We start from the raw sequence: 15183 nt of genomic DNA, 5'->3' as shown, positions 1-15183 counted from the left end.
GAACTAGAATGCAATAAAGCCCACCAAGCGACTGCAAGTTGCTAATCAGCCCTTCACGAACCAGATGAACCACGATTTTTCAGCACGGAGCAGGCTGATGATGATGAACCATAGCTAAGAACACTCTCAATTAGGTCAGCTTTCAAACAAAAAAAACTAGATCAAAATCGTTCTACCCGTTTGGATGCTACGATGCCACAGACAGACAGACAGACAGACAGACAGACAGACAGACAGACAGACAGACAGACAGACAGACAGACAGACAGACAGACAGACAGACAGACAGACAGACAGACAGACAGACAGACAGACAGACAGACAGACAGACAGACAGACAGACAGACAGACAGACAGACAGACAGACAGACAGACAGACAGACAGACAGACAGACAGACAGACAGACAGACAGACAGACAGACAGACAGACAGACAGACAGACAGACAGACAGACAGACAGACAGACAGACAGACAGACAGACAGACAGACAGACAGACAGACAGACAGACAGACAGACAGACAGACAGACAGACAGACAGACAGACAGACAGACAGACAGACAGACAGACAGACAGACAGACAGACAGACAGACAGACAGACAGACAGACAGACAGACAGACAGACAGACAGACAGACAGACAGACAGACAGACAGACAGACAGACAGACAGACAGACAGACAGACAGACAGACAGACAGACAGACAGACAGACAGACAGACAGACAGACAGACAGACAGACAGACAGACAGACAGACAGACAGACAGACAGACAGACAGACAGACAGACAGACAGACAGACAGACAGACAGACAGACAGACCGACAGACAGACACGTCAAACTTATAACACCCCTCTTTTTTGTCGGGGGTTAAAAACGAAACAATTCGGAGGTTATTTTCAAGTATATTTTTATATATATTAGTATTTAGTATTTTTTTTATACATAAAAATGAAAAAAATCTATACTAATATTATAATTCTGCAGAGTTTGTTTGTTTGAACGCGCTTATCTCAGGACTACTGGTCCGATTTGAAAAATTCTTTCAGTGTTAGATAGCCCATTTGTTGAGGAAGGTTATAGGCTATATTTTATCACGCTAAGACTAATAAGAGCGAAGAAATAGAGGAAAGCGTGGAAAAAACGGGGGGAAATTATTTGAAAGGGCTTATTTGAACGCGCTAATCTCAGGAACTACTGTCCGATTTGAAAAATTCTTTCAGTGTTAGATAGCCTATTTATTGAGGAAGGCCAAAGGCTATATTTTATTATTCTACGACTAATAGGAGCAAAGAAATAGAGGAAAATGTGGAAAGAACGGGGGAAATTATATGAAATTGCTTATTATCTTAAGATTCTTAAGAACTACTGGAGCAATTTTTATGTTATTTGGCAAACATGAAGAATAGACCACGTTAAGAGACATAGGCTATTTTTTTTGCGGAAAAATGTACGGTCGCGTGAAATTCCTAAATTACGCAAGCGAAGCCGCGCGGAACGCGCGGAATATCTGATATATAATAAAATCGTAGGAAAGTCAATGCTGTACATTGAATATTTTTGTACAATAAATAATACTTGGGACGTGATCTACTATACTAACGCGGACGAAGTCGCGGGCAACAGCTAGTGAATTATAAAACCGAAAATTTTGGGTTAGTCGCCCCCTTAAATTGGCGATAATAAAATTATCCCCTGACAATAAAAGAGTGGTTTTATAAGATGGACATCCGTCCATGTCTGTCTGTGCCATCGTATCACCCGTTTGCTGTTACCTCGGAATTTACGTTTGCCAAGTGTCAGGCAGTAACGAGGCACAGAATTGTTTACAAATTCTTATTCAATTTATTTTCATTTTCAAATGCCTCTGCTCTCAATTTCAACTTTAGTGGTATTTTTTTAGGGAATGCGAAATACAAGCAATAACCACCCTTATTCCTTACCAAATAAAGCTGTTTCCAGTGCTGCAGCCATTCTCGCAACGTCACCGCTATATCGTGTACCACTCCGCCGCCGCCAGCAGACGCCACCACTGTTTCGCCGCATCTGAAATGGTAGAGTCACATGGGTGAAGTTGGTAAAGGCAATATTCTGTTGAAAGTACTAGGCTAACATAGGTGCTTTATGTTTATAGTGAGAAATTCATCTATAATTATTGTTATTTGTATCTTTCGCTCAATATAATATCCTAAAAGAGATACTTACCAATACTTTTACTTGTCTGATTAATAAAAAAACAAACAATCTTCAATGAAGGAATTTCTCTCTATCCTGTGACCGGACTTTACATAGAGTGATCTGTAATATTCCTAAGAAGTTCACCGGGTTCAGTATGAGTATAAAAATTTTCGTGTCGCTGTGTGATAAAAATGATGATGAATATAATTCTTGATCAATGACGTTGATGATGATGATGAGGAATAATTGACCAAGTGTATAATGCAATCATTATATTTCAATTAGCGTGCCCGGGCCACCATGATTTACAGATGGCAATTTCTCATTATCATCAGCAGTATGTGAGTGCGCATTCGCCACATCTGAAATGGTAGAGTAACATGGGTAAAGTTGGTAGATGAAGGCAATATTCTGTTGAAATTACTAGGTTAACATAGGTGCTTTATGTTTATAGTGAGAAAATCTATAATTGGTGTTATTTGTATCTTTCGCTTACTAAAATATCCTAAAAGAGATACTTACCAATACTTTTACTTGTCTGATTAATAAAAAAACAAACAATCTTCAATGAAGGAATTTCTCTCTATCCTGTGACCGGACTTTACATAGAGTGATCTGTAATATTCCTAAGAAGTTCACCGGGTCTAGTATGAGTATAAAAATTTTCTTTAGTCTAGTATGAGTAAAAAAAATTAAATGATGATGAATATAATTCTTGATCAATGACGTTGATGATGATGATGAGAAATAATTGACCAAGTGTATAATGCAATCATTATATTTCAATTAGCGTGCCCGGGCCACCATGATTTACAGATGGCAATTTCTCATTATCATCAGCAGTATGTGAGTGCGCATTCGCCACATCTGAAATGGTAGAGTAACATGGGTAAAGTTGGTAGATGAAGGCAATATTCTGTTGAAATTACTAGGTTAACATAGGTGCTTTATGTTTATAGTGAGAAAATCTATAATTGGTGTTATTTGTATCTTTCGCTTACTAAAATATCCTAAAAGAGATACTTACCAATACTTTTACTTGTCTGATTAATAAAAAAACAAACAATCTTCAATGAAGGAATTTCTCTCTATCCTGTGACCGGACTTTACATAGAGTGATCTGTAATATTCCTAAGAAGTTCACCGGGTCTAGTATGAGTATAAAAATTTTCTTTAGTCTAGTATGAGTAAAAAAAATTAAATGATGATGAATATAATTCTTGATCAATGACGTTGATGATGATGATGAGAAATAATTGACCAAGTGTATAATGCAATCATTATATTTCAATTAGCGTGCCCGGGCCACCATGATTTACAGATGACAAATCGTTCAAGTGTGTAATGCAATGATTATATTTCATTTAGCGTGCCCGGGCCACCATGATTCACAGATGACAATTTCTCATTATCATCAGCAGTCAGCACCATGATGATGATGGTGATGATGATGACAAATTGTTCAAGTGTATAATGCAATGATTATATTTCAATTAGCGTGCCCGGGCCACCATGATTCACGCATTATCAATGGGGTCGACGCCCGCGCTGACTGGGACGTAAGGGACCTTGTACAACAAAGGACCTTATTTTTATAGGAATTAGGTTAAAAATGCAGTGGGGGCTGGCTGAGATTGAGAGTAAGGGCCCTTGTACATGGACGAAAATGTATGTTAAACTTTAGCCAGTAGAAAATATGCCGAACAACTACATTTGGCTCTCCGATCTATGCCGCAAGCGACCGCGACCGACAAAAATTCAAATAAAACGCCACTTTATGACATAAAAAAATGAGAAGTGTCAAGGGACATCCGAATGGAACAAATTTATTTCTAATGTTCAAAAAACCTCTAGCCTCCTTTACGCCGAAGGCGCGATAAGGAACTTCGTTCCAATACGTTACATACGTTTCATTTTGCTTTACGCCACTACAAAGCAGCAGTGACATGAGTCGCTGGACCAAATATGTCGGTAGAAAATGAAACCTATATGCGTGGTCATAAAGTGGCATTTTATTTGAATTGTTGTCGGTCGCGGTCGGCTGCGTCAAAGATCGGAAAGCCACCTTAAACTGTCATTGCTTTGACAGTGATAAGTGGAATTTATCGAATATTCTTTTCTTTTTCGTGATGCCGAGATTTGGTTTGAGATGTTTTTGTTAGAAAAGCCAAAATATAGCGTGCATCACGCAACCAACTGAACAGATTCGCGTACAGTTTTTATTGATTATAATTTAGTGGGGAGTTTTACGTCAGTAACTTTTTAACGTTTAACTTAAAACTTTCATTTTTACATAGTTTGTTAAAAAAAATAAAAAACAAGTGTACACGGTCCTTATCTTCACATTCCCGAGGGATTAAGAATTGACACTTGTCATAATAAGAACAATGTCGCGGTCGGGAATTTGTCGAATATAGGGGCAAGCGCGCTGTTATAGAGGTCGCTATTCTTCTGTGTGCACTTCTAGTACATAATATCACACTTCTACTATCCTGAATACTTCCTACGCCTCCTATGTTTCTCCTGATTAATTTAGTTGCATGTTATGCGGGCTCCACACTCGCGGCGCGAAAGCCCGCGAGCCGCGAGTGTGGAGGGTTTCGCGGCTTCGCGTTCGCGCTTCGCGGCTTTCCCCGGTGTCGGTTTTTTGGCTCGCGACATTTTGATAAGCACACTATGTAAGAGCAGCAGTAACAGTGACTTCAACGTCCATTTTACTCAAATGCGCGAACGTGAATGCGAAGATTGCGAGCGTATTTATCCGCGTCGTGTTCATGGCGCGTAGCGCCCGTGAATCGCGGCCGCGATTCGCGCCGCGAGTGTGGAGCCCGCATTATACGACAAATTTGCTTGCTGAGATTCTATCAAAGGGTTTACGTGGTTGGTTACCAGTTACCACTGTCGATTCTCAATAACAGAAGTTGTTGTGATAAGAAAATGATCGTTAAAATAACAGTATCAATAGTACCTACTACTACTATCAACAGGATCGTCGTGGATCTCACCAACTCGTACAGTAGTTCCCAAACTTATTTTATCTACTGTCCATTTTGAAAACAAATTATGTTTTAGCGCCCCCAATTGTTTCAATTTAAAATGCATCCCAATAAAATCAATCCCAAAATCTCTACACAACGCCCCCATTTTTTTCTGGGTCCTACACTGCCCCCCTCTAGGTCTTCAGCGACCAAAATGGGGCGTTATAGCCCATTTTGGGAAAGACTTCCCTAGTAGGTACTCACTTGTCAACATTGGTCTCTCGTACTGTCACGTAGTTCTTGGGAAAAGCACCTTTTGCTTCTCTTCTCAGACTCGAGCCCCAGTACCAGTTCCTCGTCTCCCTGACGATGTGCACCAGCTCTCCCACCTCCAGCGCCAGGTGGAGATGCGACGACGAGTTGAAGTTGTATATGGCTGGAATGAGAAATCTTTGATCAATCATTAATTACAATCTACTTCAGTGCAGCTGTCTAACTGCACTTATGCTGCACGCTGTTCACATTGAATTCTACAGGGTGTAATAAAACCAAGTGATTTTTTGGGGTCTATGATAAGTGTTTTTTCACCCAAATAGATTTAACTGTAAAAGTAGCATCGTCGAAAGAGTTTTTTCCTATATAATTGAATGGGTACATTCATGACGCTTATGGCATTTTACAGAAACACTAGCTGTCCCGGTAAAAGTTTATTTGCCGTATAAAGTATTTCGCCCGTATTATTTTATTGAAGTAACTAAATAAGTATGTTACCATGGCAACGTCCATCGCTATCCCGTCGCACAAACAATGGTCGCCGTCAGTCTCGAGTTGTAATAATTTACTATTATTTATTCAACTTACACTTATCGATATAAAATGTACCCAGCAGCCGATTCTCAGACCCACTGAATATGCGTATAAAATTTGGTCAAAATCAGTAAAACCGTTTCGGAGGAGTACGCGGCCTAACATTGTGACACGAGAATTTTCTATATAAGAAGATATTTAAGTCAAATGTAGCTCTTTCACCTACTTTAACAATGAACTCTTATATTTGGAATATGTAACAAAACAAAGTGGTATTAATACTTTAGACTGTGTTGGTGTCCCTCATATTATACGCCCTACTGTTATGAATTGGGCCATAAAAATTTTACACAAACATATTACTAGTTATAAAGAGGAAAATTTTGTTTCATTGCATTGATTAGGCTCCGAAAGAATTGGCCGATTTCAATTAATTCTGGCATAGACATAGAGTAGACAAGCGAATGAAGCTTAAAGCAACATCAGGCATTTTATATTTATTATACTCTGTTTAGGTAGAATAACATTCACAACGGTAAAACCTATTGCACCAATGGCACGCTAGAAGTATGGCCCTAACCAAAACTATTCTAGTCCAATTAGTACTAATATCCTGACTAAATACTGACTAATCCCGTTAAAAGCACAGTCTAGAATTTTAAAACCTAATTAGCAGTTCAGACCATGTCTGACCAACTGTTCCAAGCACCCTGTATGGTGTCGTTGCGTATGTTTTGCATAGTCTCTATTAAGTGCGAATAAGGTTGGTAATCGCATGTAACATGGCGCACGGAACATCTAATAAAGGCGCGTCCTAATTTGGCATAACAATAACACTGAGTCGCCAAAATGCGTGTATGGTGCCAGTGGGGGCGATTAGCGGGTTGGGAAAAACCTGTGTTACAGAACTACAAGGATGTTATCTTGATGATAATTTCATGGGAACGTGGATCCAAAAAAAAACACACATACAGCCAAACGTATTACGTCCTCCTTTTTGGAAGTCGGTCAAAAACAGTTGTCACTCAAAGTTAAACCAGCTATCCATACTTAATATTATACATAAATGCGAAAGTGTCTCTGTTTGCCTGTCTGTCCGTCTGTTACCACTGCACGCCCAAACCGCTGAACCGATTTTGCTGAAACTTGGCATGGAGATACTTTGAGTCCAACATGTAACGGAAAAAATTACTGAGTTGCTGGCGTCATTTAATTGGACATTTGTCTGCAATGCGTTCACTTGTACCACTCCCTAATTCATAGCAAGTGCGAACATCTATCTCTGAAATTAATTAAGACAATAATTCAGCTGGGGTCAGCTGATAGGGGGCGCAATTAATTATTACAAAACTAAGTCACCGTATTACCCTTATCAGTTGCGGGGTCAGGTCGTGTAATACATATTACATGTTAGAAATGTAATTTCTTCTGCGGTTGGATAATACGAATTTATACTGGATGTAAAAGGTAGATTAAGTGGGTAACATTTATAATTATTTTAATTTTCTTATAAGGCAGTTAAAGCTATTACTTGGTAGAGTTGGTACTTCTACTAGAGTAGGTACATCTGCAGTGTAACAAAAATAAGTGATAATAATACTTTAGGGTGTGTAAGTGTTCCTTGTAGAGAGTTCACTGTGAAAGTTGCAGCGCTGAAAGACGAATTTTTTTTTTCAATTTTGTATGGGCAAGGGCCCGAGCGTGACAAGTTTCCGCATACAAGTGAAAAATTTTTTGGTATTTCAGCGCTGCTACTTTCCCAGTGAGCTCTCTACAAGGAACACGTACACACCCTAAAGTATTATCACTTAGTTTTGTTACACCTTGTATATTCGTCTACTAGATGACGCCTGCAACTCCGTTGCGCCAAAACTTGTTAATCGCACGAGATCCTAAATTTTTCTGAGATTAAACGTATCCTATGTCGTTTCTCGGGATTCTAAGTGTCTCCATACCAAATTTCAGCAAAATCGGCTCAGCAGTTTAGGCGTGAAGAGGTAACAGACAGACAGATTTGAAAGACGTCTCACGCAATTGAAATCTGTCAATTCATTACAGAAATGCATGCAATGCGGTCTGAATTGACCCTTAGGCCTGTTTCGCCACTTTCTGATAAAGTGCCGAATTCACAACTTTTTTGACAGATTCTTCATACTTGATCAGTCAAGTTAATTGGTGGATAACCTATTCGTCACTTATCAGGAAGTGGTGAAACAGGCCCTTAGAGTTTTGTAGAACCCTAGAACAATTACATTTCCACTTAAAACAATTAACCTCCCCACGCAGTCCAGTAAAACAAAATCCTACTTAAACATAGTTTTTTAGAACCTTAAACACCCATCTTACATTGAAAATCCTTTGTATTTCATATAGAATAGAACAATTAGAATCGCCAATGCAAAGCCGAGATTTCGGGGACAAAGCCTCAAACCCGGCATTACTCTGCATATTCAAATGTTCTAAATAGTCGTTTCGCATGGAGAATCTCACCTTTAGAATTCGTCCATACTAATAGCTCATCCATATTGTCTATCCGACGTCCGTCTGTCTTATCCATACTAATATTACTAATAGTCTGTCTGTCGTCTTTGCGCTTAAGGACCTCACGATCAAAACGACATACGAAATTAAAGAATCGGATCCAAAGGAATCATCGGGCTAGTAAATCGGAATCTGATCGATTGAAAGTAAAGGCGGCTTTCCGATCTTTCCCGCAGCCCGCAAGCGACCGCGAACTAATCTACGCGTCGCTTTGCGGTCTAAATTGACCCTAAGTCTTGGATATCTTCTACTCCTACCTACCTTTCTACTGATTAATTTCGTTGCGGGTCCCAAGACAGATTTAGCGTACCCCTCCGGGCACCCCTGAGATCATATCAAAGGGTTTTCGTGGTTGGTTACCACTGTTGATCCTGGCGACACAGGAGCTGCAGTTGTGGGCCTTTTGTCCGTTTAATAAAAACCCCTTAGGGCCTGTTTCACCACTTCCTGATAAAGTGCCGGATAGGCTATTCACAACTTTTTTGACAGATTCCCCATACTCTATCTATCAAGTCAATTGGTGGATAGTCTATCCGGCACTTATCAGGAAGTGGTGAAATAAGCCTTTAGTCAATGGTTTGGACCAAAGGTACATCTACTATTTTCCCGTCCGTACAGATAACCTATTAATTGCGTTCAAGGCTGATTTACTACAATCAGGTGCTGTGACTCATTGAATGGGGAGTGGGGACTGATTGGACTTCCTCAGGTGGGGCGGGGAGATGGATTCGCGTGGAAACAAATCATGAGCGAATTCTCGTTAAGAAGACAGTGAGTCGTGCTCACAAACTCCTGAATATCAGCCTGTGGTGAATTCAGACCGCAACGCGACACGTAGATATGCATTTCTAAATTTGTATGGATTTGACAGACTTGCAAGACGTCTCACGCAATTGAAGTCAGTCAAATCCATACAGAAATGCTTCTACGCGTCGCGTTGGGGTCTGATTGACCCTAAACGCGACGCGTAGATGCATTTCTAAATTTATACTGAATTGACAGATTTCAATAGCGCGAGACGTCTTGCAAATCTGTCAAATCCATACAAATTTAGAAATGCAGATACCCGTCGCGTTGCGGTCTGAATTGACCCTTACTCTCCATCAGAAATTAGAATAATATTATGATTAACACTAAAAATGTATTTTGCAATCCAGTCAAAAGTCACAGGACTAAAATTGTCGCGGCACATTTTATTAACACAGGATGTGACCCACTATAAAATGTCATCGCATATGCACTCATAACCCCAAAGTGCAATACTCCGGATTCGCGAAACTTTTAATGCCACATGTGAGCGTCGTTACGGGTTAAACTTTTAAATTATATGTACCATAGAGTTAGGAAATCTGTACGATACGGCGTCAATGTAATCATCATCAACACCACCATCTACCATTGAACGTGAGCCAAAAATGACAACATTTCATCCACCAGTATGGCACTAATTGTAAAACTGACAGATTTGCTAAGTTAAACTTTTAAAATATAGTCATTTTGCCTATCTACCACAGAAAAAAACACTTTTTACACAACCCTTTTTAATACTAGTAAGTAATTTAAAATAATTTCAAGGGATACAATATAGAGTCGGTTAAAAATTAGAGTTGGTAACTTCGTGAAAGAATCCGTGAAAGAAGCTGCAGTCACTAGTGACTAGCCCTATAAAATCTTACGACCCTCATTAAGGGCATAGGGTTCATAACCTCCATGAGAGCCCTTCACCAACGCACAATGTCAAATTTCCGTTCGCCCTATCGAACATCAAACAGATAAAGCCAGATAAAAATTTCCGATAAGGCGCCCCAAATAATGCAGCTAATGATATTATGTTAGCTACTGTATGTTACCTGCATGTTTGAAGCTGCGTTGATAGGGAGTAATTATTATTAATACGTAATAAATAATAATAATCCATACTAAGGGCCTGTTTCACCACTTCCTGATATGGCTATCCACCAATTAACTTGACAGATCAAGTATGGAGAATCTGTCAAAAAAGTTGTGAATAGTCTATTAGGCACTTTATCAGAAAGTGGTGAAAACAGGCCCTTAGCATTATAAATGTGTAAGCGAGTTTGTCTGTCTGTTTGTTATCTCTTCACGCCTAAACCACTGAACCGATTTTGTTGAATTTTGCATAGAGATAGGGCCAGGCCCCAACAGTGCGTTGCGGCGTCGATTCGTAAAAATCTACGAAGTCGCAGAACGCATCGTGGAAAGCAACGCGACAGCGAGATTTCCGATGACATTTTTGCGTTGTGACAACGCATCGCATTTCTGTGCGACGTTGTTTTTGCGATACGACGCCGCAACGCAGTGTTGTGGCCTGGCTCATGAGTCTCGGAAAAGGAGATAGGATACTTTTCATCCCGGAAAAATGTACGGTCCCAACGCGATAGACGAATTTGAAGCAACGGAGTTGCGGGCGTCTACTAGTAGCATAAAAAATATTATGTATAGTCCGTCAAGAAAGTGAAGCAATTAAAAAGTGGCAACATCATAGTCTCATCCCTTTTTTCTTAGATTGATTTGAAAGGGACAGTACGATGTTGCCACTTTTTCATTTCTTTACTTTCTTGACAGACTATACATGTACAGGTGTTTATTTATTTACATTGTTCTATCAGAGAAGTTGATTCATATCAGATGGCTGACTTGCGCAATATTACTAATAGTCTGTCTGTCGTCTTTGCGCTTAAGGACCTCACGATCAAAACGACATACGTAATTAAAGAATCAGGTCCAAAGGAATCGGGCACGTTAATCGGAATCTGATCGATTGAAAGTAAAGGGGGCTATAGATCACAGCTAACATTTCATAAACGATGGCACACCTTGGGAGTAGGATGGCTTCTTGCAAGGCTACTTCTTCATTATTATAGGACTTACAATTATGTATGTGGATATTGTATATAATATTTAGTTACAAAATTGTAAACTTTATTTTAAAAGATTAATTTTTTCTCACTTTTTTTGGTAAAAAAGTGGGCCCCGTGCGAGTTTCTTACGCCGGTTCTTCTCGCCGGGTTAGTTCCCGAACCGGTGGTAGGCATCATGTAGGACTTTCTGAAAACATTTATTTTAAATTTATTCAGAAATAAAACAATTTTGATTTTGATTTTTTTGATAACATTTAATTAACATAATCGGACCAAATGACGTAGGTCTGTCAACTGCCTATGAATCAATTTCTTCGATGGTACATAATAATACATTGCCTTGTCTACAGAATAACTTCTTCGTTAGTCTGTGGTTCAGTTTATTGTGTTAGAAAACAACAGGAAATAACATTAATAGAATGACTAGTTGGATGGAATCTTTGTTCCATTAAAATCCTAACCAATATTATAAACACTGATTGACTGTCTTCTATCTCATAACACCACGCTGAAACAATTTTGTTGTTTACTATAACAGCTTGCAAAGGACTAAAAGGCATACATTTATGATTTTTTAAATTTTACACACGTTTCTTAATTCTCTGCTACTTAAATTGAAAAAAAAACATCCTCCTTTATTGAACTCAGTTAAAAAATCTCCAAAATATATTATCATATAATTTAAACAAAAATATCCATAATGAGTCTTTTGTAATATTATAGACCAAGTAGCACTATAAAACTAGTATTTTTGCTGCATAGCTAAACAGTTTTAAAACGAAAACTTTTCAACTATCATTAAACATTATGAATTCAGAATGTGGCATCCCCCAAGGTCTAATATTAAGGCCACTGCTGTATAACGTTAAAACGAAGGATTTTACAAACATTTTTGAAAACTTACATTTTCTAATTTAAAGTAAAAATTAATTGTTTTTAAAAATATAATATTCATATTTAAGGCATTTTTAGATATGGTGTAATGAGTCTAACACAGTGGTACTCAACCTTTTTATACGGTTGGTACAATTAATATAATATATTCTGTGATACGGGCCACACACAAATTTAAATAGTCTGCTTACGTGGGAGAGCCATGCTCCGGCACAAGACCGGAGAAACACCACGTTCTCACAGAAAACCGGCGTGAAACAGCGCTTGCGCTGTGCTTCGCCGAGTGAGTGAGTTTACCGGAGGCCCAATTCCCTTCCCTATCCTCCCCTATTCCTTTCCCTTCCCATCCCTACTCTTCCCTATTACCCTATTCCCTCTTAAAAGGCCGGCAACGCACCTGCAGCTCTTCTGATGCTGCGAGTGTCCATGGGCGACGGAAGTTGCTTTCCGTCACCCGTTTGCTTGTTTGCTTTCATAAAAAAAAAAGTCTGTGTTGCGGGTCACAAAAAAAATTGGGGTTAAAAATTATGTTGTTGAAAATTAGCAGTTTACTATTTTTATTATTATCTTTAAGTGTGCCACTGATAAAGTCTCAGCGGACATAACATTTAAAAAGAAACTAGGCTACGTAGATCATACATTTTCAATAGTATAATATTTGGCCAGGTATCACTCATTTGTTACACTTGTCAAATCAAGTTAGTCGAGTAGTTAATTACTGCTTAGTGCTTAGATAATAAATGCTTATAACACCTGAATAGCATGTAACGCATGATTAAACCCAACTTGTTAACAACATAATATACTTATTAATTATTGGTTTACTTACATTTAACCACTTCATTAGTTACCAGTATTTATTATGTAATAGTTTGCTCAGATATATGTAAAGTAAATATGTAAACCAATAAATTAAAAATGCAGTATGGTGGCAAATTTTATTATGTAGGAACAATAATCAATCCAATAATCATTCAATAAAATAGTTTATTGTCAGTATACCGCTGAAAATTTGACTGAAAACACATACAGGATTTGGCAGGTGCAACAATGATATGGAACATGTAAAATGCTACCCCCTTTCTCAGGCAGTTGGGTAAAATGACCTATTGGACATGGCCTCAGGGCCCCCGCTACCATAATATGTGCAATGCACACGGGCGCCATCCTCTAGGGGCGCCAAATCGCCATCTTTAGGGGCGCCAAAACCAACGACCCAAAAAATTTGCCTAAAAGGGGCGCCAAAATCCTTTTTTTGCACACAGGCGCCAGTAGCCCTTACAGGGGCCTAATCATAAGCTTATTTCATAGAGATTAATAGAGCCAACCTATATAAACATTGTTTCATAGTAACAATAAGTTCCTCATAGAATCATCATAGCGTTACAAATAATTTTATATTTCTTCCTCATTCCAGCAGAGGCAATGTTTTGATACTCGTTGTTCTGTACTTAACGAGTATCAAAGCAAGCGTGATATGAAAATACATGAGATAAAACAGAATAAAATTTTATTGTTATTGATAATATTAGATAAAATATTTTGGATTGAGCCTCATTCCAGTAGAGGCAATGTTTTGATACTCGTTGCTCTGTACTTAACGAGTATCAAAGCAAGCGTGATATGAAAATACATGAGATAAAACAGAATAAAATTTTATTGTTATTGATAATATTAGATAAAATATTTTGGATTGAGTTAAAGTTTGGCGACATAGTGATTTAATTATTCCAAAACTTAGTATGTGATAATTGATAAATAATTACGGTTTAGTAGTTTGGGGCTAGGATATGATACAATGTTTATATTTATCTCTCTGCGGGAGGCATGTATGACGGGAATCATTGTACTTTTTATCAACAAACTTTTATAACTTTTTTGTTTTGTGTAACATGGAAAGTACTTACCGACAGCGTAGCAATCTTCATTTTCGAGTTTTCGCCACACAGTCATGGTTAATTTCACTAATTTTAATAAGTTTTATCTAAATAATTGTAGGACTCGTCATATTTATCTCGATGAAAACTTTTAACTTTGTCAAAACTGAAAACAGGTTGTCGTTGTCTATGGTTGGGCGTAGCACAGACTATAAGCTGATTGTGACATTTGACTTTAGTCTTTGATTGATTTGAATGATTAAATAATATCCTCATTACAAAAGTTTCCCAATTGTGTCAACAGATGTTGCTACTTATTACACTAAACTATTGATACCACACTATGAAATAAAACGAAACCAGGTGCTCTTGATGATGCAGCGTAATTTAAGCGTTTTATAATAGGCAAAATTGAAACACTTTATCTTATAATTTATATTAGTTGAATTAACCTAATTAGTAATTCCTAAAAGTCAGTTCTGAATATTAATATTGCAATGCGACGTGATGGGGCGATGCAATATGCAGTGCAAATTTTATGAATGAGCCACTCAAAATTGACCTTATCATAATATGTACCTATTTATAGGTAATAATCTGTTATGGAGTAAATAAAGTTTAGTTTTGAACGAATTAGGTATTTAAATCACATCGCATCGCCTCGTCAGTCGTGACGCTGCAGTACGAGCTGACCCTAATAGGTACACCTAATGAGGGATTTTCCTATTTTTTTAATTTGATTGTCAAACAGTTTCCATTTTAGTAACTAGATGGCGTATGGGTAGACAACTATCGGTAATACCAGGGAATACCATCAATAATTGCTACAAAATTGGGCAAAAGAATGTAAAACTTGATACATTTCAATTTGAAAAAGACGCAATAATATTCCAATGAATAGGATACTTAATAAAGTTATTAAAACGACGTTTTAGCTAAAATTCACGGAAGAAATAGCCCTATTTACCTATATTCACACCAAATGTCACAGGAATAATACATTTTGGTTTTGACAACATCTTAC

The 15183-nt window shown here is 38.1% G+C and overlaps 1 protein-coding gene across 4 annotated transcripts in view; it reads right to left on the bottom strand.

Annotated features, from left to right (window-relative positions):
* The window catches only part of LOC121737845 (dedicator of cytokinesis protein 1), a 51942-nt gene extending 37628 nt beyond the window's left edge, over positions 1-14314 (bottom strand). For all 4 annotated transcript variants that reach the window (XM_042129573.1, XM_042129576.1, XM_042129574.1 and 1 more), the window contains exons 1-3: positions 14190-14314; positions 5423-5594; positions 1946-2048 (exon numbers count right to left, since the gene is read on the bottom strand). In XM_042129573.1, the coding sequence (XP_041985507.1) occupies positions 1946-2048; positions 5423-5594; positions 14190-14235 (321 nt within the window). In that variant the 5' untranslated portion in view covers positions 14236-14314. The remainder of the gene's footprint in view (positions 1-1945; positions 2049-5422; positions 5595-14189) is intronic.
* Between the last annotated feature and the right edge of the window lie 869 nt (positions 14315-15183).

Source organism: Aricia agestis, chromosome 21 (genome assembly GCF_905147365.1).
Source record: "Aricia agestis chromosome 21, ilAriAges1.1, whole genome shotgun sequence".
NCBI lineage: Eukaryota > Metazoa > Arthropoda > Insecta > Lepidoptera > Lycaenidae > Aricia > Aricia agestis.
This window is presented reverse-complemented; position numbering and strand designations above follow the sequence as displayed.